Below are 21,906 nucleotides of genomic sequence, written 5' to 3' on the forward strand. Positions count from 1 at the left end.
CCTTTTGTATTATGAGTGAATCTATGATTTTCTGCACTGATATATAGTTAAACTGTTGGTAATAAATAAATAAATCAGATCCTGGGTGAAGTTACAAAAGTTGAGAGGTGCATAATCAGCCGAAATGACCACTTGCGCCAAAGAATGTATGGCACTTTTGCTATGCAGTGTTGTTTGTGAGGTTGAAAATGGCTGGTATAAAGGGCCCATAAAGCATGCAAACTGGAACACAGAAAGAAATAAAGAAATAAAATGGACATTTACCAAAGCATCTAAAGACACACTGATGGCTGCATTTTGAAAAACGCCAAATAAATTATTTTGTGATGGTGATACAGTGTGTTAATGTATTAAAATGGTTCATGGTGAACATAATAAATATAATATGGTCAGAATAAAAGATATCAGCTACATTATGCTGTATTTTCGTTTATGTTTATAGAAGATTTTTGGCAGCAAAACAAGCCCTTTTTCATCCTTCCTTCCTTTTCAATCTCCTGTCTCCCAGGGGATCCTCTGGAACAGCTGGTGAGACACTTCCTGATCGAGTCTGGGCCGCGAGGAGTGAAGATCAAGGGCTGTCAGAATGAGTCCTACTTTGGTTAGTTACACTGTAGATGCAAATGCTGCCATTTATTTCACATTTTCAGTGTTGTGTGAGAAACTTAGCATTTTAATCTACATACAGTTTTTGAATATTTACTATATTCCAAGCCTCAATTTTCTGTGTTTTAATCCCTTCTAATCTGTCACATTTGCAATCTTCTTACCTTTTTTTTTTTTTTTGTCTCAGGAAGTTTATCCGCCTTGGTGTACCAGCATTCAATTACTCCCATCTCTTTGCCATGTCCTCTTCACATCCCAGAAAAAGGTATTAATTGTTTAATTAGATTTCAACTAAATCTATTATGCGAGAACAGTTAAATGCTCTTCTATGAATAGGAGGCATTTTACAGCCTTAAATGAAATTCATCATGTTTCAGATCTGGTTGGGGAGCTTCAGGAAATGCAGAGTGCAACAAATACCAGCACTGCAGCTGAGCTCCTCAAACAAGGAGCAGGTACTTCTCAAGCTCCATATTTTCACAATGTTGACCTGTAAGAATAATATTAATAATAATAATAATCTTTGTCATTTCCCTAATGAACCAGCGTGCAACGTCCTCTACCTGAACTCTGTGGAAACAGAGTCGTTAACTGGGCCCGAAGCAGTTTCTAAGGCAACGAAGTTCACTTTGTCTCTGAATCCACGCCCAGTGGCAACCATGGTCCACTTCAAAGTGTCCTCTCAGGGTATCACACTAACCGACAGCAAGAGAAGGTACTTATGAATCACTACAATGTTACATATTAGGAAGAGCGTCAGTTTCACTTAATGAGTATTATTTGTAAATTTTGTGGTATTTGTTATTGTATTAAACAATCATAGGAAGTATTAAGTCTTTCTTTCATGCCAGACTTAATGTTATGTATGTTTACACAGGCTATTTTTTAGGAGACACTACCCAATCAACAGTATCACCTTTAGCAGTCTTGATCCTCATGATCAGAGGTGGGTCGTTAAAACTAAAACCAGTTTTATCCATGTTAATAAAAAACTACCCTTGTTTCTATGTCACTGTTGATTATCTTTAGTAAAGGTGGGAACAGACGTGTGTTTGTCGCTGCTGTAATGACTTATATTTTTCTAATATAAGTTCTCTTTGTGAGTTGCATATTCGCTTTTTTATGTGAGAAATGGATGTATATTGCTACTCTTTTCCCTAGTAAAACAGTCTCTGTGTCCTTGTCACTTTGTCTCTATTTGTGTACCCGTGCTTCAGGTGGACTAATTCTGATAGCACGTCAAGCAAGTAAGTGCTTGTGTGGCAGTGTTTTTCCCTTATCAGTGACAATACCAGCTGGCACTATGTGCTTCTTTGCATGGCAATTGATCACCATTGGATTTGCTACTCGATTTTCAAAAGAAAATTGACTTTCCCTCAGTGTTAAATGGGGTTTGCTTTTTCTTTTGACCTCTTGTGTCTGCCCTCTGGTGCAGGATGTTTGGCTTTGTGGCGAGACGGACAGGCACTGCTACAGAGAATGTGTGTCACCTGTTTGCAGAGATGGACCCCGAGCAACCAGCTGTAGCAATCGTCAACTTTATCAACAAAGTCATGCTGGGACCACAGCTACGGAGATGAGAAAAACTGAGAATTTTTTTGGGGAAAAAAACCTCTCTGAACTGTTAGGGATCTGGGGAAGACATTAAAATGGTTTTTGACATATTTTCTCATGAAGTGTGTGTATATACCATTTTTGTTTGTGTTTATACAATTTGCATCACTGTGCTTGGCTGTATGACTGTTTTTATAAGAGAATCTAATTCTGACAAATCACTGCTCTGTAGGTCAAAGTATTATTTAGAGGAATAGCCAGTGATTGACCGAAACTTGGTGATATTTGCTGAATAAGACTGAAAAAGAGATTTAATTGGTTTTGTGTTTGTATCTTTTATTTTTATTATTGTTGTTAAAATCATTTATGTTATCATTTTTCAAACTGTTCACATGATGAACAAACTTTTGAAACTGCATGAGCAAGCATCCATGTTATTTTCCTAACATTTTCCATACATCAGTATCAAAAGCTGAAGAAAAAGGGCTCAGAATGTGGCAGGAAGTAAGAGTCATGTGTTCAAGGGTAAACTGGTATAGTTGCACTTATGAAACACTGGAAAGAGTAAAGCAAGTAGATTCATGAAAGTGTGTATTCTGATGATCTAAGGCAAAGGTGTGGCTGCAGTTTAACTCACTCATTACATATAAATGTGAAACATTATCAGTTTTGTCCTCACAGCATGAATACTAATAAAGGTCTAACTACAATAGAGCATTATGTTAACCAGAATTTAAAATGCAGACTATCTAGCAAAAAATTTTGTAATGTAAAATATAATCTTAAAATAGATTTTAACAAACATGCAGTAAGTTAAGAGGTCATAAGCATTACATGAATATGAACAACTTTTCTTATGTTGGTAATGTCATAATAAAAGCGCATAGAGAAGTTTTTAGTTAATAATCACTTCATGAGTGAACTGTTTCACTTAAAACCAAAGACTATTGTGATATTTTGAACTGTTGTTTTTTCTTTTTTGAAATACATTTTTCATTTTGCTATTTGTGTTTTTTCTGTACACTGAAACAGTATCGAGGTGACTTCAGCACAATTATTATTTGTCATATTGGATTTTTATGTACAAGAAGTAATATATTTTAGGTGTCTGAGGTGGTGAAAAGAATGATGTATGTCATATCTGACAAGAACATTAAAGCAAGTGTTCTGAAACCAAGTAGTGTCTTCATAATTAAAGTTATAAGTTAGGCACATCTTGAGACAATTTCAGTTTAAAGGATCATCTTCTCTGTGTTACTTACAAAGAACAGGTGATAGCTTAGTTGTGACGTTCTAATTGCAAACATCTGGCTGCCGGTTTGATTTGGTACATCTCAGCCTTTGAACGCATAATTTAGGCACGACAGGAATCACAACGCATCGATTAAAAGGACGAGGTCCCACCGAGATTTGAACTCGGATCGCTGGATTCAAAGTCCAGAGTGCTAACCATTACACCATGGGACCGGTTACGTTAACGCTGCGCACATACGGCTTCAAGTACACGTATATGTGTTTCATCATACTCTCTCCCAATGTCAGCACTGGTAATAATTACGCTGTTAACCTGTCGTTTAGGATTAAACACATTAGTTCTCCGGTTATATCTTGCCTAACGTTGGGCTTTTCGCTGCAACTATCTGGTGTTCGGACACTGCTGGATACACACATATATACGTATATATAAAGCTAACCAAGCTAACAATCATAGCTTCAGAGGCTTGACCGTGTCGGAATAAGAAACAAAAGCTAATTCGTTATATTCGAAGCATCAATGTAAAGATGCAAACTGTCCACCACGTCTGCCTAACCGACATGTTTGATAAAATCAATACAATCCTGTATCGTACGGGATAATCACTTTAGAATCTAGCTAGCTACTCGTTATCCGATACGACTTGACAAAATAAAAGCGTCGTTTTCAAAATAAAGTTTCCCCAATTTCATTAGCGCTAAGTGTGGATTCAGTTAAATTTATAAACTAATATACCGTGAAGCTTTATGAATGTGAAAAGCGAGGCTTTATTTCTAACCAATAGCATTATAGGTGAGAAATATTACATACATTTGAAATTATTAAGCCAAGAAAATAAGTCGCAAGCCATTAACTCAAATCGACACTAGAAGCGCCATGGACATAGTGTACTGAGGTAAGGGTTTGTGTAATGAACATAACGACACAGTAACTACATCAGGTGTTCCAGGGTACTTAATAACCGCACACCTATGTATTTTTCAAGCCCAGTTGTTTAGCAGGTTCTCTGTCCAATATTCAAATTTTAAATCACCTGAAAGGGTTGAGAGCCATAAGTTGCTTATGCTTGTGTATTTTTCCCCCGTTCGTTTCTTTGAAACAACAAAAGGCTTCTTTGTCACGATTGCTGGAATAAGCTCAACTACTGCATAAAAATGCATTTTTCTGGCAGGCACGCAGGGATTTATGGCTGAATAGCTCTATGCTGCTCTGAAGCAATGTAACCCTGTGGGCTTTAGTACTGTTGCTTTGTTATATCACAAGGACCCACGTGTGACGAGTAGACATGTCCTTCCTGATTCTTCCAGAAGAGGGAACTAGAGGAACTTTAATAAGCAACTGGATCTCCACATTGCTGCTCCTGGCGAGGTTCTGAAGGGAAAACAGTACAAGTCCAGGATTTCTCTTTAAGATTTTTTGTGAATAAAAACATGCTTGGTCTCGCCGCACCCTAATCAAGAAGCGGATCATGTAACAACTCACGTAACTGTCTTCAATGTGTGTTTGCGTGTGCGTGGCTTATAAAGTCCAGGAACAGCTTCCATGTCCTAACGCCCAACCCCGAGTAATTATTTAAAAAAATACATTTATAAAATACATTTTAAAAAATGAAGCTGAAAAAGGAATTTATAAAGTCAGAGAGTGAATGCAGACTAAAGATCACTAAAGTCTAAGTCACATATAATAAGAACTGCATTTGTTTTGTTGACTTCAACAGACCATACAAACAAAGGTACATTAAAATTAGTATATAGTAGTACAAGTACTGAAGGTGGAATGGGCAAAGGCGATATTCAGTTATTAATTTACCAGACTGATGGTTATACTGTTCTGAACCTGCTAGCTCTGCAAATTAAATTCTAGCAGCGATTTTAAATTATAAAAAAAAAAAAAAACAGAAGAAGAAGAAGAAAGCAAAGTTGAGAACTGGGTTGCTTTTGGTCCTGCCTGACTTTATTGCTCTCCTTCACGCACCTCCTGTGGTAAATGTCCTAGAGGGATGGCCATTTATTGCTGCTGAAAAACAGTGCTGTTTACATCACCTGCTGTATAGTTTTACAGTTCAGCATGGCGCAGCCCGGACACCATGCAGTGATGCAGCTGCTGCAGTTACTCTCATTCAAGCAGATTCAAAGGTTCTAAAGATGTTCAGAGCCATGTTGAATTTGATGTTTACATTACCCAGTAATACTGAGCCAAAGGAATCGAAAAGTGCTGACTCCACGTCACACATATTGATCATGTTGTTTCCTCCTTGTCCTTGCTGCTTCCTGAATCCCAGCATCATGCCTTTCATCTTCCCCTGTCACCGGGGCTCTTCTTTCCTGGCAATGGCCGCATTTACTTCCACTCTCATCACTTGAAACCATATCACAAGAAATATGTGGATGGATTTACATCTCTACATAAAAATGTATTTTTTTCATAACATGACTATATTTTTATCCAAAACTGTCAGATTTATGTTTTTGATTTCTGCATCCAGATATGTGTTTTGTGGTTTTCTTTTTCTCAAAAACTGGACTGTTGCTTAGGTGCAGAAATATTTAGACTTTTTTCTTCGTCAGTGAGAACTGTGGCGGCTGTTGTGTCATTCTCAGACCGATAAACATGAGGCTCTGCCACAGATATGTGTGATCACTGAGAACTGCCGTAGGTGTTAGCATGCACTGCTGAGAACAACAGTGGAGGAAGTGCCCATTTTCACCACCAGTAGCCTGCCTGTCACCAAGTATAGGATTCACTTGCACATAATGGTGCTCAGACACGGTCCCCTGTGGATGAGGGGAATATTATGAATGCTTTGTTGTAATCAACTATCTTCTCACTTACAGTTTGTTGCTTTTCTCTCTGAGAGACAGTGCATTGTGGGGTTAAAGTGCTGGCACCCTTAGCTGAGCTGCTGCTTGTCTAAAGTGCCGACCGTCTACACTGCCTGGGGGAAGTGAGCCCATGAGGGCTCTGACCAGCAGCCCGAGGCATGCGATGATGACAGATGTAAGTGGAACAGGGTGGCAGTGCCTCAAGCAGGATATCCTGAGTTTCATAGGCATAACATGGATGCATGCTGCATTGCACAGCAGGACATCTACTAGCTGATCAACACATGATTTCACAATCTAGCTCCAAAAGCTCTCAGGTACTTTACATGATCTGGTGGACCCAAGGCCACTCTTGATCACTCTGGATAATTGAGTACTGTTAGATATACTATTTCTTCTTCTTCTCAAAAGACATGTAGAATGTGTTTGTTTGGGCAGACACATTTGGCATTGCTGGGCTTTCCTTGGAGGCTCTGCAATTGCTGTCAGACCTCTGAGCCTGTCCCTCAGACGTCCTCTGTAATTTATTAATTTTCCACTTTCAGTGCATCAGCACTATTTTGCACAATAGATTTGCAGTTGCTTGTAAAGTTTGTCACTTCAGCAAATTATTTTACTTGTGGCTATAATAAAAATATCATAATGCATTATAATATACAAAGTGCACATAAAGCCCCATTGCAGTTTGGCTGTGTGATCAGCTGGTGTCCTGGCATAATAGCCAAAAGTGAAATCGAGCTGTCCTTAGAGCATATTTCAGTTTAAGCTCTGTTACTATGAAAGTTATTTATGTGTCTGCACTAGTGCCACGAAAACTATTCCCATAGTTTTAGTGGGTCAGTGTTTCTGATTTATTATTTCCACTCTCCTGGTTTCCAAACAGCAAGCCAGCTCACGGAGAAGGGCCGGAGCATTTGAGGACACAAAATGGCTGGGCCAGGATACATGTCTGACATGGGTGCTGTGGAGCCAAATAAACCCCTTGCAGCAGAATGGCTTGATCTAGTGCTGGTGCCAGACTTGGAAATAGCCCAAGCCACAGGACAAGGATCAACTCTCCATGAGCATTAACCTAACACCCACACACTTTACTACCAGTTACTGCACATGAATCAACACCTAATAAGCTTATGACACATATCTAAGGTGCTGGCGGGCTCTGGATATGCTAGTTCTGCGGTGCAGATAGAAAACCTGGCATAAAAACATCTGTAGTCGACAATGAACTCTGCACATACCTTTGGGTTTTATGGTTCAAGTCAAATTATTTAGTGGTCTGTGGCTAATCCTTGCCAAACAGGGGGTACCAAATGTAAAAACCCTCAGACAAGGAATGGACCAGAATATTTAGGGAATGTTTGTTGCAAAAAAAATCTTGCTGTTTTAGAGCCAAAGCTATACTCGCAGGGGATTTAGAAAACAGAACAGCAGTGCACAATATACTGTGGCTCGAGCACTGTTAGATCAATGCAGAGATAATTGGAAGGCTTGTGAGGCAGCAAAGTACGTGATACAATCTGATGAACAGATATGCAACATGTCCATGTACTTTGTAAGATAGGCCTATATATGTGTGTGTGTGTGTGTGTGTGTGTGTGTGTGTGTGTGTGTGTGTGTGTGTGTGTGTGTGTGTGTGTGTGTGTGTGCCTGTATTATCATTTCAAGGTAGCACAAACAAGTAATATATAAAATGGTAAAGCTCATGCACAATATTCTAAAGCGGTATTATTTTTTACAGTAAAACACAGGCCTTGTAAAGCGGCAAAAATTACACTTTACGACTTGAACAGGAGCTTACAAAGTATCATATTCAAAGCTGCACTGACATCGACATTCTTTTTGTAATTGGCACAGATCTACCGCTTGTTTTTACAATTAGTTGGAAAAGGATACTTGGGACCGGATAGGCCGCCTCTCTTTTTCCCTCTCCCCTCCACATCTAAGACCTTTATGGTGTTTACATTACAGACACACCTCTGACCTTCACTCAGGCCCCCCACTGCTGGCCCTAATACCACACACACCACCACCATTTTAACTACATCCCAGAGATTATTTACGCACAAAGCCGGTTTCCGAAGAAACGTCACTCAAATTACGACAAAATAAACAAATGAATACAAAATAAATAAATGCACTAGAGCACAAGATACTGACCGTATTTTGCTTGTGAAAGCGTGTAGTGGAGGTGTGTAATCGTCTAGGGGTTTTTTGGGTTGGTTTTTTTTTAGCACACTCGGCCACCGCTGGTGTATTGTAAATGTATGGCAACATCGCCATGCAGCGACGTTGCGTCTCCAGCCTACCAGTGTACTGCAGAGTAGACACACCCCTCCGATACGCACGCCTCATTGCACACATCTGCGAAGTGTCAAAAAATTCGCGGGGTTAAATTCATAAAATAAAAGATTTAGAGCCAGATTGAACTCTTGTTATTGTTTCAGATGTGTGTTATTGTTTGCGATGCTGTTGTGGCAATATTTACGTTTTTAATCAATATTGTTCATATTGCACGTAGCTGCAAACAAAGACATTCCTGTGTAGGTGAAAAAAACACGGCCCGGGAGAGGCAATTTCCACCTATTGGGACGACATACCGTGTCTAATGTTAAGCACGGTAATCCCCACACCGGGTCTCCGTTGAATCAGAGATCACAGACAAACGGTGTCGCTTTAAACCTCACGCGGTCAAAGTTGTTTACCTCTTCGTTACCTTTGACGTCACGACACACCCCTGTTTGAGGGGGACGGAACTCCGAGTTATTGGCACCGGAGCCCACCGAACAGATTAGAGCTTGAGAGACGCGTGGCCAACCACAACGGAGGAGACAAATCAAGCCCAAGCGTGATTGGTTGCCGTAGGGGCTGGGGGGGGAAATCCCTCTTTCCCGTAGAGGTCCTAGGGAGGGGGCGGTGCATAACAAAAAAAGAAAAAAAGTAATGGCCATCTATTTGGGTCCTGAAGAAGGAGGGATAGCCTAAATCTCGTCGGAGTATCGTCGCTGTTATTGCGTTATTATCATTTTGGCACGTGCATTTGTCTGTTGAGTGATACCCAGTTGCGTGTTAACCGTTTCCCCCGCAGCTCGTTCGTTGCGCTCGGCTGCAGAACGGTTAATGGGCTGGCTGAACTTGGTGCCGCGTTTTAGGGTTAAAGCAGCCAAGCTAGCCACGCTAACGTTAGCTACTACCGCGGCTGCTGTGAGAGCCAACGTCTGGAAGGGCGTACGAGTTTAACGTTTTCTCCCCGAAGTCTCCACACGTTTCTGAGTTTAGTGCCGCGCGCTCGTCTTCTCTTTCTAAGCTAACCTGCCTCTCGTCAACATGGAGGGGACATACTTTGCAAGAGCATGAAGACGACGACTACGACGAACGACGACTAAAGAGGATTAAAAACAACTCGGTCTTGATGGGGAAAAGTTGAGCTGAGGTATGAAACTCGCACACACAGGAGGAATGTTAAGGTCGAGAGTTGAGTTGTTGTGATTTCAGTCGCTCGAGACTTTAGAAGAAACTGATTTAGCGCAGTTTCACTCTGTGGCTCTATCACGGTGTTTGTTCCCGCACTCAACGCTATATGATTACCCCTGAGTATGTACGTTGCTGTTGAAAATAGTTCAGCGTTACATAAACAAGAGTAACTGCAGGTCAGGTACTGTTGGAAAAGGCCCACTCAGTGACTTGCGTCTTGCACTTTTTTTTGCTTTTCTGTTAAACAGGATTAAGAACTTGGGATAAATTGAAGAAGGGTTTCACGTCTTACCTATTGTGCAAGGACATGCTAAAGCATCAGGTGAGACCTTTCTTTCTCTTTTGTTTTTTAAATCATACTTTGCAATGTGCAATAGTATATTGGTACACTAAGAAATTATGCAACTTTGTTCATACGCAAAATTTCCCATAGTGTCTAGATGTTTTTTTTTTTAACATGGACCCGAGTGATTATAAGTTAATTACCCCATGACAAGTTAAATAAATTTTCAGTGAAAGCGTCAGTAGTTTTTAAATTTTGGAAAGTTACCTAAATCAGTCACAGTCCCAAAACTAAGGTGTGTTTATATGCAAAAGTGAATATCAGGGTTACTTAAAATTTATTGTTATATGTCCCCATAAAAACTTTTACAGAGTGAAAATATTAATATTAAATTGCTGCTTTCTTATTCACCTTTAATAACAAACTGATATCAGCTGACATTTTATTGGCTCAATAAGAACATGATAAGATACTGAGAAGCTGCAGTGACTTGATGTACTTGGTGTACAATTCAGCTTTCCTGTCACATAGCTTACAGCTATAGTGTTCCTGTGCTACTACTGTTATGTGAGCATGGGAGCAGAATCCCTTTCACTGTAACACAACACATACTGCTTTCTGCTTGGCTGGAATTATTTATACTACTACACCTTAAGCACTCACATTAATAGTAATGGGGAATGGAGCCATTTAAGAATAATGACACCATTAATTAACACAAGCCTCCTGTCTCTTTCAAGTCTGAAATTTTAACAACCTTCTGCTCACAGGTTGCCTACCACTGTTCTTCATTTAACTAACTTATGGGTCCAGGTAAAACTAATAGCAAGGGGTATATATACTGCTTATTTTCCCAGTGGGCTCACATTTATCCATTTTTGATGAAAAAATGGGAGATACACACTTGTTCACTTTATTACATACATATAGCTGTAAATTCTATTCCAGGCCAATACACCAGCTCTTAGACATTTACAAAATTTCAGTTTTTGTAAATTTTGTCTAAGGTGATGATTCTACTTTATTATGTTTATTATGATGCCAGGTCTCTCTTGGAAATGGGGCAGGGATAGCTCAGTAGGTAAAGTGGTCGCCCCATGATCGGAAGGTCGGCGGTTCGAATCCACTTAACGGCTACCCTGAGTTACCCCTGAGCAAGGTACCGTCCCTACACACTGCTCCCCGGGCGCCTGCTTAGTGGGCTGCCCACTGCTTCACTGAGTGAATGGGTCAAATGCAGAGAAAAACAAGTAATTTCCCCATGGGGATCAATAAAGTATCCATTATTATTATTATTAAATGAGTTTTTAATCTCAGTGAAAATTTAACCTGGATAAATAAAGGACTAATAAAATAATTATAGAAATCAGAGTGGATTTTATTTCCACAAAATGTATGACTTCAATAGTAAACCTAAAATAGAAACTGTCCGCCTTTTGATGTCAACAGAAACTCAGAAGGTTGTAAAATTAGTGTTTTTGGATTAGACTGGATTTCTATTGAGTCTCTAATAAAGCAGCCTGTTAATGTATCAGCGTACACAACTCACATTGTGAAATAAATGGTCTGTCTCTTTCCAGTGTCTTAACTAACATATTATTAATGATGTTCTGAATTCAAACAACTTGGAAATTTACTCAAGAACCGATATTATTTGGGTCAGGGCCTGAACTCAACCTAAATCAAGACAAACTAGGCTCGGTGACGTAAATCCTTTTTGTTGTAGGACTGAGCACAGACGGTTCGCGGGAAGCTACGAAAAGGGCCTGGTTTGTGTCATTATTTACAGTAACAGGTAGCAGGTTGTTTATGGAGGGGTATGCTGTGGTGATAGCACAACCCATTAGGTCTCCTACACACTGAAATACCCCAGCCCCCTCCTCTTTTTCATGACTAGGGTAATTGGTTGCTTCCTCTTACATGTGACCCTATAGAAAGAGAGAAGCTGCTGTGCTTTGCTGTGAAGACCCACTTATACGTACCTCTGCACATGCACGCTTTTTGACACTTATGTTCTGTTGCCTGTAAGACTAATGAAGTGTTAAGTTCTCACTAATGTCTTTGGGTCCTCTTTTACATCTTGTGGTTGATGCTTTCTAGGCCAGAAGCATCACACAGGTAACATGATGTATATGGAGCGCATCATGCTGAAATGAATTATTCCTGGAAAGCAAACTGTGTCATTGTTTTTAACTGGGGCAGTTTGCGTGTAGTGATTTGTTTGTTTGTTTGTTTTTTCCCTGTTTATTTTAGTATATAAATAGGTAAAGTACAAAATTTTAATGGCATTGTACATTTCTTCACCTTTCAAAATCTGACTTCTTTATAGAAATACAAACAGTGAATTCTTTAAGTTTATGTCTTTTAATAGGACTATTTCCTGAATGAGAGAGAGCAGTTTATGGTGGTTATATAACCTGACATGTCGGCTAAGTGTTTTTGCATCCACCTCACCCACATGTCTGTAGTGTGTCCGGTTCTGTCCAGTTGGATTTTCTGCGTGTGTGACTCCGTGTGCTAGAGAATGTGCATTTTTCTGTCAAATTCAACATAGACATAAACAAGACTTTTGGTGTGTGTTTGAGTGGGCCTCTCCTTGCCTCGTCTCTTTCCCCTCCAGAGTCCAGCAAGGGGCCCAGCATAAGGGGGGCAGCCTGCCGTCACTGCAGCTCTCTCTCTCTCTCTCTCTCTCTCTCTCTCGTTACTGGCCAGCAGAGGGGCCTGGGTGTTGGGGGAGCGTGAGGTGGGGAGGGGGTTACAGAGACCATAGGGCTGGACACGGGACATGGGACCCCCCACCCTTTCCAACCCCAGTTTAGCCCATCCTGTGTGGGGCACAGGTCACCTTGTCATGTGCTATTACTGCAGCTGTAACATGCTCCCTGCGATTGTAGGAAAAGAGCATGAGATAGTCCCATGGAGGCTGCAGGAGGAAGAATGAGAGAGAGGCAAAGTGAATAGACAGGACTGGACCAGTCTGCTCAGCCGGTTGTTTAGCTGCATTACAGACTCTGGTTGTCTGCTTTGTTGTTGTTGTTAGGTCTACGTTGTCCGTTTTCTTTTTCTTTTTTTTCTTTTTTTTTTTGGGGGGGGGGGGGGGGGGGGTTCTATTGTTTTCTCTACACAGTTTCCTGCATTTATTTATTCATTATTTTTCCTAACTTAAGAGTTTTTAACATATATATAATCACAATCTGAGATTATATATCACTAATCTCAGATTGTGTTATTTTCAGACCCACCTTCCTTGTTCCTTCAGTTTCCTTTTTTCATTGTGTGTCTCCCCCCCCCCCCCCCCCCCCCCAAAATGGTATTGTTGGCTTCACTCTATATACCTTTCTAAGCATGAGTCACAAGGCTGTGTATTTCCATTGTAGAACAGTCCACTGTAGCCAGGGTCATTCCAGATCCAGTTTGTTTGATGTGTTAAGTACTCGTAGTGACCCAGCCTGAAGTATGCAGTAAAACTCATTGCCTATATTTTCTCCCTTTTCTCTCTAACTCCCTCAAAAACTCATCTTTGTCCCCCAACCCCCCCCCACCCCCCTTCGTTGGTTTCTCTTTAACTGTATGTTTTTTTTCCCTTTAAGAAAAACTTTTGGCAGAAGAGAACAATTTCAGATTCATTTGTGGGATTGCGTCATGTGATGTAGATGGAGCATGCACATTGGACTGTGGTGCAGGTCCTCCTCTAGTTTACACCCTCACACGCTCCATAGCAATCTCTCTCTTTCTTCCAGTACTGTTATAGGTCTGGATGTGATTCTGACTCTGACTCTTATGTGTTGGGATGTGGTCTGTAAGTTCATTGCTGACATTCTTGGGACGTGATGCCAGAGATTTTTATTTCCCGCTTTCCCCTCTCTCTTCTGTATATCTGGGTGCACTTAAAATGATCCCTTCTTGAAAACGCTGTCTGGGTCCTCCCTGTTACTTGCTTTGTTATATCCTGCCCTGTCCTCAATCACGGTTCATTTCAGCGTCCAGGCTCTAATGGCATCACTTAATTAGGTTTGTTAGATGGTGGGCATGGGTTGAGGGTGTGTTTTATAATCACTTGATATTGACTGAGATGAAAGTTAATCTAACATCTGGGCTGTGTTCCAAATCTTTTTCGCAGCTGAAGTGTTATTTATTTTTCTTCTGTAAGTAACAAGGGCACCTGACAATGAAAACCAATGACCACTCTCCTGTTTGGTAATCACATACTTGTGATGCAGCTGGAAATTCAATGGCAAGAAGAACAGAGGGAAAAAAGTTATCTTATGAGTGATTTTGGACTCTTGCCATGGTCCACATTGGCACTTATCCCTGTATGAATATTTCACAGCAGCTCACACTCCCTGTAGATCCAGTAAGTGTAGCAGAAACACACAGTTACAGATACCTAGAATCACACAGGGGTACACAAAGTGGTGCATTACTATATTAATAATCCTTCATGTTTATTGTGTTACTGCATGTCATATACTAGCTCTTAAGATGTCTGCTCTCTGTGTTCCTCAGATTAACACGATCTGTATTCAAGACATCATATTTGCATTGATTGACATCAAATGTCAACCTGTTAGAAGGTGTAGTTATAGAGGTGGTCATTTGGGACACAAGGATGTGTGTGGTGCAAACACTTTGCACTAATAAATGTGATGTGGTTGTTGCCATTTTCTGAAGAAATTATGCAGACTTTGGTGGGATATTCCTCCAAGTCCTCAGAGTTAAAATCCTGCCAGGTGTTCATTAATTAACATTTAATTAAATGATTTTCATGTGTTAAGGCAAATAAGGATACTCTGTTTTATTGCAAGATGTGATAAATTTTTTAAAATTAATTTATTTTATTTTTTTCGGGCACATTAATGCTAATTCAGACCAGACCACTCACAGTTCTAGACCATTTATCTTAAGAATTGATGAGCTGCTCAACTGCGAAGCATTAAGCATTTCGCAGACAATGCTGGTCTAACCTGGGACCAGTTATAGCATCAGTCTCTGGATTAGGGCTGTTCAATATAACGATATATATCGGATGACGATATAAAAACATCTATCGTTTCATTTTACGCTATCGTTTGTTTCGTGGTGTCGCAAAATAAACTGTTTACGGCAATATTTTTTCATCGTTTTGATGGTCACTGTAGTGGCTATATTAATTTCTTAAAGTTCTCGCTTTCTCTTATATTTAATATAACCACACTACAGACGGACAAGCGCCTGTTTTTATGGGTTGTCGTTAGCAACAACGATGGTAAAACCATCGCATGTCCGCTTGTTTATTTTCCACATAAACCTTTCACAATAAAGCTCAAGATCCTGTTGAGAATTTTCAAAAAAAAAGGAATCCCTTGAAAAAGTATGCAGAGTATTGACGGATGAGAAGCAAAAAAAGAGCCGTCAGGTGCTAAAAAATAAACCTTAGACTCAAACGTTAGAACAGGCTTTTCCCCGCAGCACGCTGTGTAATAAATACTCACAAAGAAAACGGCAGCCGTTACAACCTATGTCTAAAAATGTGTAGTTTCATGCATCGGTTAAAACACTCGACTCCAGGTACAAGACGCCCAGCTGGAAACACTTCACCTACCCGAGATTCACAGAATTTACAGAAAAGATTCAATTTTTTGTGATTTATATCGTTATCGGACGATAGATGTTTTATATCGGGATATGGGATTTTGGTCATATCGCACAGCCCTACTCTGGATTATGAGAAACATGTGTGTCATTTCAGCCATAACGTGAATAAATCAAAGGAGGAAAAGATGAGTCATTGCTCCACTGCATGTTAAGTAGCACTTGTTCTCCCTCAGCTGGTCTTTTGGGTTAAAAGACAGGGAACCTCCCTAGCCTCTCATCCAAAATTGGGGTAATGTCTTTATTTTGCAGCTTTCACCACCCAGTTAAAATGACATGCTAGAGTCAGTTTGTGGTAATGCGCATAATTACTGCGGCCCTCTTCTCTTGCTCATCCTCCACTGCCACTGTATGTCTGACCTCCGAGCTCCAGTCTTTCAGTACATTTTGCTTTTGCCTTTTTTTGTAATTTCATTTCATTTCAAGCAATTATTTCTAAAATGAGAGTTATTCAGTTGTGGAGAGAACAGTGCCAATGGTGCAAAAGAAGCTGCTTATAAGCTTTATAATCAATTTGTTTCTCGGTTTCTATCTCTGTATTAAGGAATTGATTAAAAGTTTTTGTTTTTCATATTTTGAATATTATTGGCTGTTGGATTGTTAGCAAAGACGTGAGGCCCTTGGGATATATATTTTTATGAATTTCTAGGACGTTTAATGATGAAGCAACATATAGTCAGATATATCAGTTAATAGCTGCCCTAGTTATCCTAACCGATCAGTAGAGAAACTTAGTCATCGGTGTGTGTATGCATACAACAACAGATACTAGCCAAATGAGCTCCTTGATTTTAAAATGAGAGTGAAGCAGGACCAGCAGAAATAAATCATACTCTAAATGTGATTCCAACACGAATAGCAAATTGCTTTTTCCCCCCTGATCCTTCTCAAGATGAGGGCCTGTCAAAGATGAGACATGTATTTATATTTAGCCAGTAGTTGAAGTGGCTTATGACTGTGTGTATTTTTAGTCAGCCTTTTAAATGACAAAAACAGGCTGTTTGCGTTGATCGCCGTCTTTGGGACAGTGCTGTGTGCCCGCTCCTCATAGTATTTATTTCTTCCTCATTTCCAAAACAGCAAGCAGGGTACAGTGGGCCATTGTGAGACACAGAGTCACATTGACAAAGAGGTCACCCCTCCTCTACTTGCTGTATATGTCTTTATCTCTTATTGCTCCAATACCCCCACATCTCCTTTCACTCTCTGGCCTGCTTCTCGTCTGCATCCTTCTTGTCCTACGAAACTCACTGCTCGCTTCTGTGGGATGGCATTTCCTCTTTATGAGTGCAAACAGCCATTCACAGGGAAATAGATGGGAACTCATCTAAATGATCCTTGTAGTTAGGTGTAACTGAAACATAAAGAAAGGGAAAAGATTTGTATCCTGTGATGTTCCCAACACCAAGATTAAACGAAGATTATGGAATCCAGCGGAAATTGTGCAACAACAAAACCGTTTGATGTTACACTGTTAAACCCATATTTTTGTACTTATGACTAAGTAGTGGTTTAGCAAAGGGCAAAGCTATGAATTTGTGCATGTACACTGCAACTATTGCTTTGGAGACAGACCACATTCAATAAACAACCCAGGCAGCATAAGAGATTCAAAGTATTTTAAATAAACCAGTGGAGGTGTCTAGATGAGCATGTCAGACTATAGTTTTCTTTTTCTTTTAGCTGAGGTAAACTTATCCCTGTTTGTACTAGTCATACGGCTGAGATGGGTGACCTTAATTGCCATCAGTACCACATAATTTCGCACAGAATATGTACAGCCTTCTGTGTCATTTACTGACTGTCCTTGTTTTACCTCCTCGTGTTCTTTTTATATTTAGAGCTTTTGCCACAAATATACAATACATTTCAAATTCATAGTAACTCCCTCTTTCTCAAGCCCTGCTTCATTTGATTTGCCAAGATGGCAGTCCTGATGCAAATCATAACATGAAATTATGTTGTCTTGTGCTTATTCTATGCACAATTGCTTAGCCTGTTCTTTAAAAGGGAGCGAATTGTAAGTAAACTTGTAGGAGGATAAAAGCAGCCTTAACATTAAGATAAAATTAATCTATTTTTTTCCCCCTTAACATTTCTCCTTCTTTTCTGCCCTGGAAATTAAAAGAAAAGGATGAACATCAACTGCACCAGATCAAAAAAGAATAAAAATGGCTTCTATAAGATGGTAAACTGTGATGGAGGATGTAGCCAGCATGACATCACCCACTGGTTTGTGGACTCTAATGTTGAAGCCTAAGGCTGAGCACTGTGGCTCTTGCCTTGTGTTTTGAAACCAGACATCACAAGCAAGGGGATGATGTTGGGGTTTTTTGTTGTTGTTTGTTACATTTTTTTTTTGTCTTTTTTCAGGCTAAATAGGACCATTATTTATAAAATGAAAAACAGCTTGTGTTCAGTAAAATTTGAAACAAATGATTATAACTATACACTCATTAGTATCATAAATCAAATGAGCATTTGGGTAATTTTTCTCAGATCTCTATTCAGTTGGCACTTTTGAAATGGCTTCATTGGCTTCATTGGCTGTGTCCATCGTTTATATACAGTAGGATAGTTTTTTTCCTTCTTCCTGCTAAGATAACAGCAGAGGCAACACGGTGATGTTTTTGAATAACTCGTGCAGCCATGTCATGGTTGATTAGATGCACCTTGTATGGAAAAAAGGTAAAAGCATTGCTAGACCGCCCCCGTCTCCAAAAGCACAACACTCTGCTCTGTGCATAATAACAGTGAAACAAGTAACACATTGACTTTAAGTTTATTCTAGTTCTTATGAACCCTTCGTCTATTGCAAGATATTCCCACCTAGTAACAAAAACAAGTATGCTAGAAAACACGAAGTTAAAATATAAGGATTTGAAAAATCTGACTTGGTTCTTTTGCAGTGCAAACTGGGCCTTGAATCCATTGTCAACTGCACACCTGTAAAGTTGTGTATCTGCACCTTTCAAGGCTGTGATAGTATTGCTTTGAAAAAAAATTGTCCTCCAGAAGATGGACTTTGACGTGATCATTTTGCCATGATGACAAACAGACTTATTCTGAAGGGGAAAACAATACCATCTACGCTGTTGCAGCACGTAATTGTGAAAACCTACATCACCTACACTGCAAGGTGAATGGTCAGATAAAAAACTTTTAAACTTTACTGTTTAACACTTGAGAGTTTTAGTGTAAATATATCAGAAATGCTTGGTGTAATGACTGTTTGGTAGGAACAGATTCGATTACTCAGGCATTTGTCAGTAGCAGCAGCTACACAAAAAAGTCAGTATATTACATACCGTAATTGTTGGGCTATAAGCTGCTACTTTTTGCACAAGCTTTGAACCCTGCGGCTTTTAGTCAGGTGCGGCTTTTCTATGGATTGTCCATGATTTTTGTGATATCGTAAGAGGATTTGTTTTGTTTGTTCCGCTGTTGTATGGCACTACGTTGCCTGGCGGAAGGGCATGTGATCAGACACACAGTATCGGGGTTCAAGAGTGGTATGTTGGTCACATGTCCGTCCGCCAGGCAACATAGTGCCGTACGAAGTAGCGCGAAAAACAAACTTCAAAGTAGCGCTACGCGTTCAGTGGGAGGCGTGGATGATGAGCGGCGATAAACTTACGAAAAGTAAGTTATGCCCAACTCCACCAGTGGATTCTGACAGCGTGGAAAAGTGTGAAAACATCCACGATCACCAACGGATTTCGAAGGGCTGGACTGCTGCATGATGGAGAGGAGGACACCGCCACGGCCCTTCTGAGGGTGTTCAACTCTGACACTGACAACGAGGATTTCTTTGGTTTTGAAAGTGACAACGAAGGAGAGAAGCGGAGAGTGGATGACGAAGCCACCCTGAGCCTGTTCGTTTCCGACACTGGAGAAGAGGACTTTGGTGGTTTTAGTGCGCAGGAAGAAGAGAAAGATGGTGGTGAATGACTGACTTTTCTTCTTGTTAAAGCTGTGTCACTGCACCTGAGCCTAAAAGGTAGGCCGAATCTATTTTTCTGGTGTGCTGTAGGTTATTGTTATGTACTACATTTGTTACTCATTTATGAAGCACAGTACATGTTTCGCACTTGTAATTACCGCTACTTGTACATATACCTAAAAAGTTATGCAAATATTTACCCATAACTTGTTTTTCAAAATATTAATAAAAGTGTGTCGTTTGTGTCTCCAAACAGCCATCTCTTTCCTGACAATTCGCTTTGTGCATATTCTCTTACATATGATAAGTCAACATTGAAACACCTGCGGCTTTTAGTCAGGTGCAGCTAATGTATGTACAAAACAGGATTTTCCCCTGATTTTAGCTTGTGCGGCTAATATTCGGGTGCGCTTTGTAGTCCAGAAAATACGGTATGTAATTTTGAATTTGTTGTTTAGGGTATGAGGTCTGATAGCATTAATAGTTTTTCTCATATGTTATGGGAAAATGATTTAATATACTTTAATATAATTTAATTGAGGTTAATAAGGCTAGTACATACATGATACTCTGCACCAGGGCCCATTAAAGTCATCAAAAAGTAACCTGGAGATTTTTTGTTGTTGTTGTCAACTACACACAACTTTAACACCAAGATTTTCTTTGGGTTACTGCAGCCCAATGACAGTTTGAACTAATGCAGCGTCTTTATATTCTTCAATTATGAGGAAAATGTGATATTTGGACTGTTGCTGAAAATAACTTGAAACCATCTTGCAGTGGTTCAAATGATTTTTCCTTCATAAACTTGAATCAGCTAGTGCAGATGCTCACTTATTTGCTGTTCAGAAAAGCATTTATTCTAATAATGCTACAATAAGATCATATCAGGAGATTTAAGTAATTCAGAAATTTATACGGTCTAATCTAGAAAACCACACATCGATCCTGCAGCTGTGGGATGACCTGCTTAATGAAGAAGAAAGAAATCTGCAGTGTCTGAAAGTGCATTTTAAGAGTTGTGTGCGATTTAGCAATAATGGGATAGAGTAGGAGGAGCTGAGCTCCTGCACAGCTCTCAGCTCCACTGAGCTGCTGCCTGGTTTAACCCTACCTTTGAGTTAAATTACCATAGATTGTTTTGTTTTGTATAAATCTGTTACACTCACTGTTTGGTAAGATATAATGTGTCAGGAAACAAAGATGGGTGCACATCAACCCATTTTTCGTTTATCAATACCTAGCAGACAATTTTATTTTCAGTTGTTTCAGCGAGAAGATCCCATTACTTACTGCCGTGTGGGGGAAATTACAGTTCAATTTAAAGTTCAATCATTCGTTTTATTATGAAAATAATATTTTGCGTTGAGGCAAAGAAGAAAATCTGAGTCAGCAAAAATCGGTATCAGCAGTTTATAACTCCAAGAAAAAAAAAAATCACTTAAGAAAACTGAAATCACTTTCTCTTTTGTTATATTTTATTGGCTTGAAATCTATCACAGGTTCTCCAGTAGTCATTTGGGAGTTGCTCCAAAATCAAGTCAGTCTCTGTAGACTACCATCATAAAATGAAAAAAGACAAAAACAGTGTGATAACAGGCTGCTAGGGAATCGGTTTTAGATGGCTGATTTCCACCGTCATAACAACGGTAGTGTGGTCGTTTTGACTAATAAGTGTCCCGACTAGAGCAGTGTGATATGACCAAAAATATTTATCATGATATACATTTGAAAATTTGCGATAACGATATAACTGACGATATAATTGACACTAGACAAAATACTTTACAACTCCACAACTTTATTAGTGCAAAAAACCCCATCAATGTATTTTCACTTAAACAAGCAGCTGTTTTTTTTATGTGCATTAAAGTCATATAAAAATTTAACAGTGCAAATGCAAATTCCTTGCTGACAGTTTAACCAAAAGGCATTTCCAGTGGAAACTGGCCGACATATCCTCAGCATAACCATGTATAATATCCACAAAACTTAAAAAGAGGTATTACACACACAACACGGTAATATTATGTTGAAGCACAGTACGTATCACTCCACGAGGCGCCTGCCTAATATAGCCGTAATGCTCCAACAATCCATCAAGCGGTGCGGGTTCGTAGCTTAGCAAAGTCGCACTAAAACACTTGACAGATATTCGAGCACCATGTACCACATAAAATCGTTTCGAGGTCAGTAAACACAACCAGAATTCATACATAAGGCACATGGGATTATGAGGGGCACTGTCAATTTTCAGAAAAATTAAAGGATTGATTTTAAGTGTGCCATATTTTCCAAACAACACGGTAATAACGACGGCCTGCTAGCATGCGCTACCAAA

At 39.7% G+C, this 21,906-nt stretch overlaps 2 protein-coding genes and 1 non-coding gene across 7 annotated transcripts in view; 2 read left to right on the forward strand and 1 right to left on the reverse strand.

The window, feature by feature from the left end:
• Positions 1–3,102, forward strand: part of LOC146669516 (tensin-2-like) — a 33,860-nt gene extending 30,758 nt beyond the window's left edge. For 3 of the 4 annotated variants that reach the window (XM_085406151.1, XM_085406154.1, XM_085406155.1), the window contains 7 exons: positions 509–601; positions 794–871; positions 984–1,061; positions 1,153–1,321; positions 1,484–1,552; positions 1,824–1,853; positions 2,042–3,102. In XM_085406151.1, coding sequence (XP_085262277.1) covers positions 509–601; positions 794–871; positions 984–1,061; positions 1,153–1,321; positions 1,484–1,552; positions 1,824–1,853; positions 2,042–2,186 — 662 coding nt within the window. In that variant the 3' untranslated portion in view covers positions 2,187–3,102. The remainder of the gene's footprint in view (positions 1–508; positions 602–793; positions 872–983; positions 1,062–1,152; positions 1,322–1,483; positions 1,553–1,823; positions 1,854–2,041) is intronic. The other variant, XM_085406153.1, reaches the window with a different exon arrangement.
• A 453-nt stretch (positions 3,103–3,555) lies between these two features.
• trnaq-uug (transfer RNA glutamine (anticodon UUG)) lies at positions 3,556–3,627 on the reverse strand. Its single transcript has one exon. It is a non-coding gene; the product is annotated as a tRNA-Gln (tRNA).
• A 5,523-nt stretch (positions 3,628–9,150) lies between these two features.
• Positions 9,151–21,906, forward strand: part of LOC146669518 (vitamin D3 receptor B) — a 29,750-nt gene continuing 16,994 nt past the window's right edge. The window contains exons 1-3 of one of the 2 annotated variants that reach the window (XM_085406157.1): positions 9,151–9,667; positions 9,957–10,030; positions 11,037–11,150. The gene's annotated coding sequence lies outside the window, so the exon portion shown is untranslated. The remainder of the gene's footprint in view (positions 9,668–9,956; positions 10,031–11,036; positions 11,151–21,906) is intronic. The other variant, XM_085406156.1, reaches the window with a different exon arrangement.

This window comes from Rhamphochromis longiceps, linkage group LG5 (assembly GCF_057381845.1).
Source record: "Rhamphochromis longiceps isolate RC_006_pf linkage group LG5, R_longiceps_female_GT1.1, whole genome shotgun sequence".
In the NCBI taxonomy this organism is placed as follows: Eukaryota; Metazoa; Chordata; class Actinopteri; order Cichliformes; family Cichlidae; genus Rhamphochromis; species Rhamphochromis longiceps.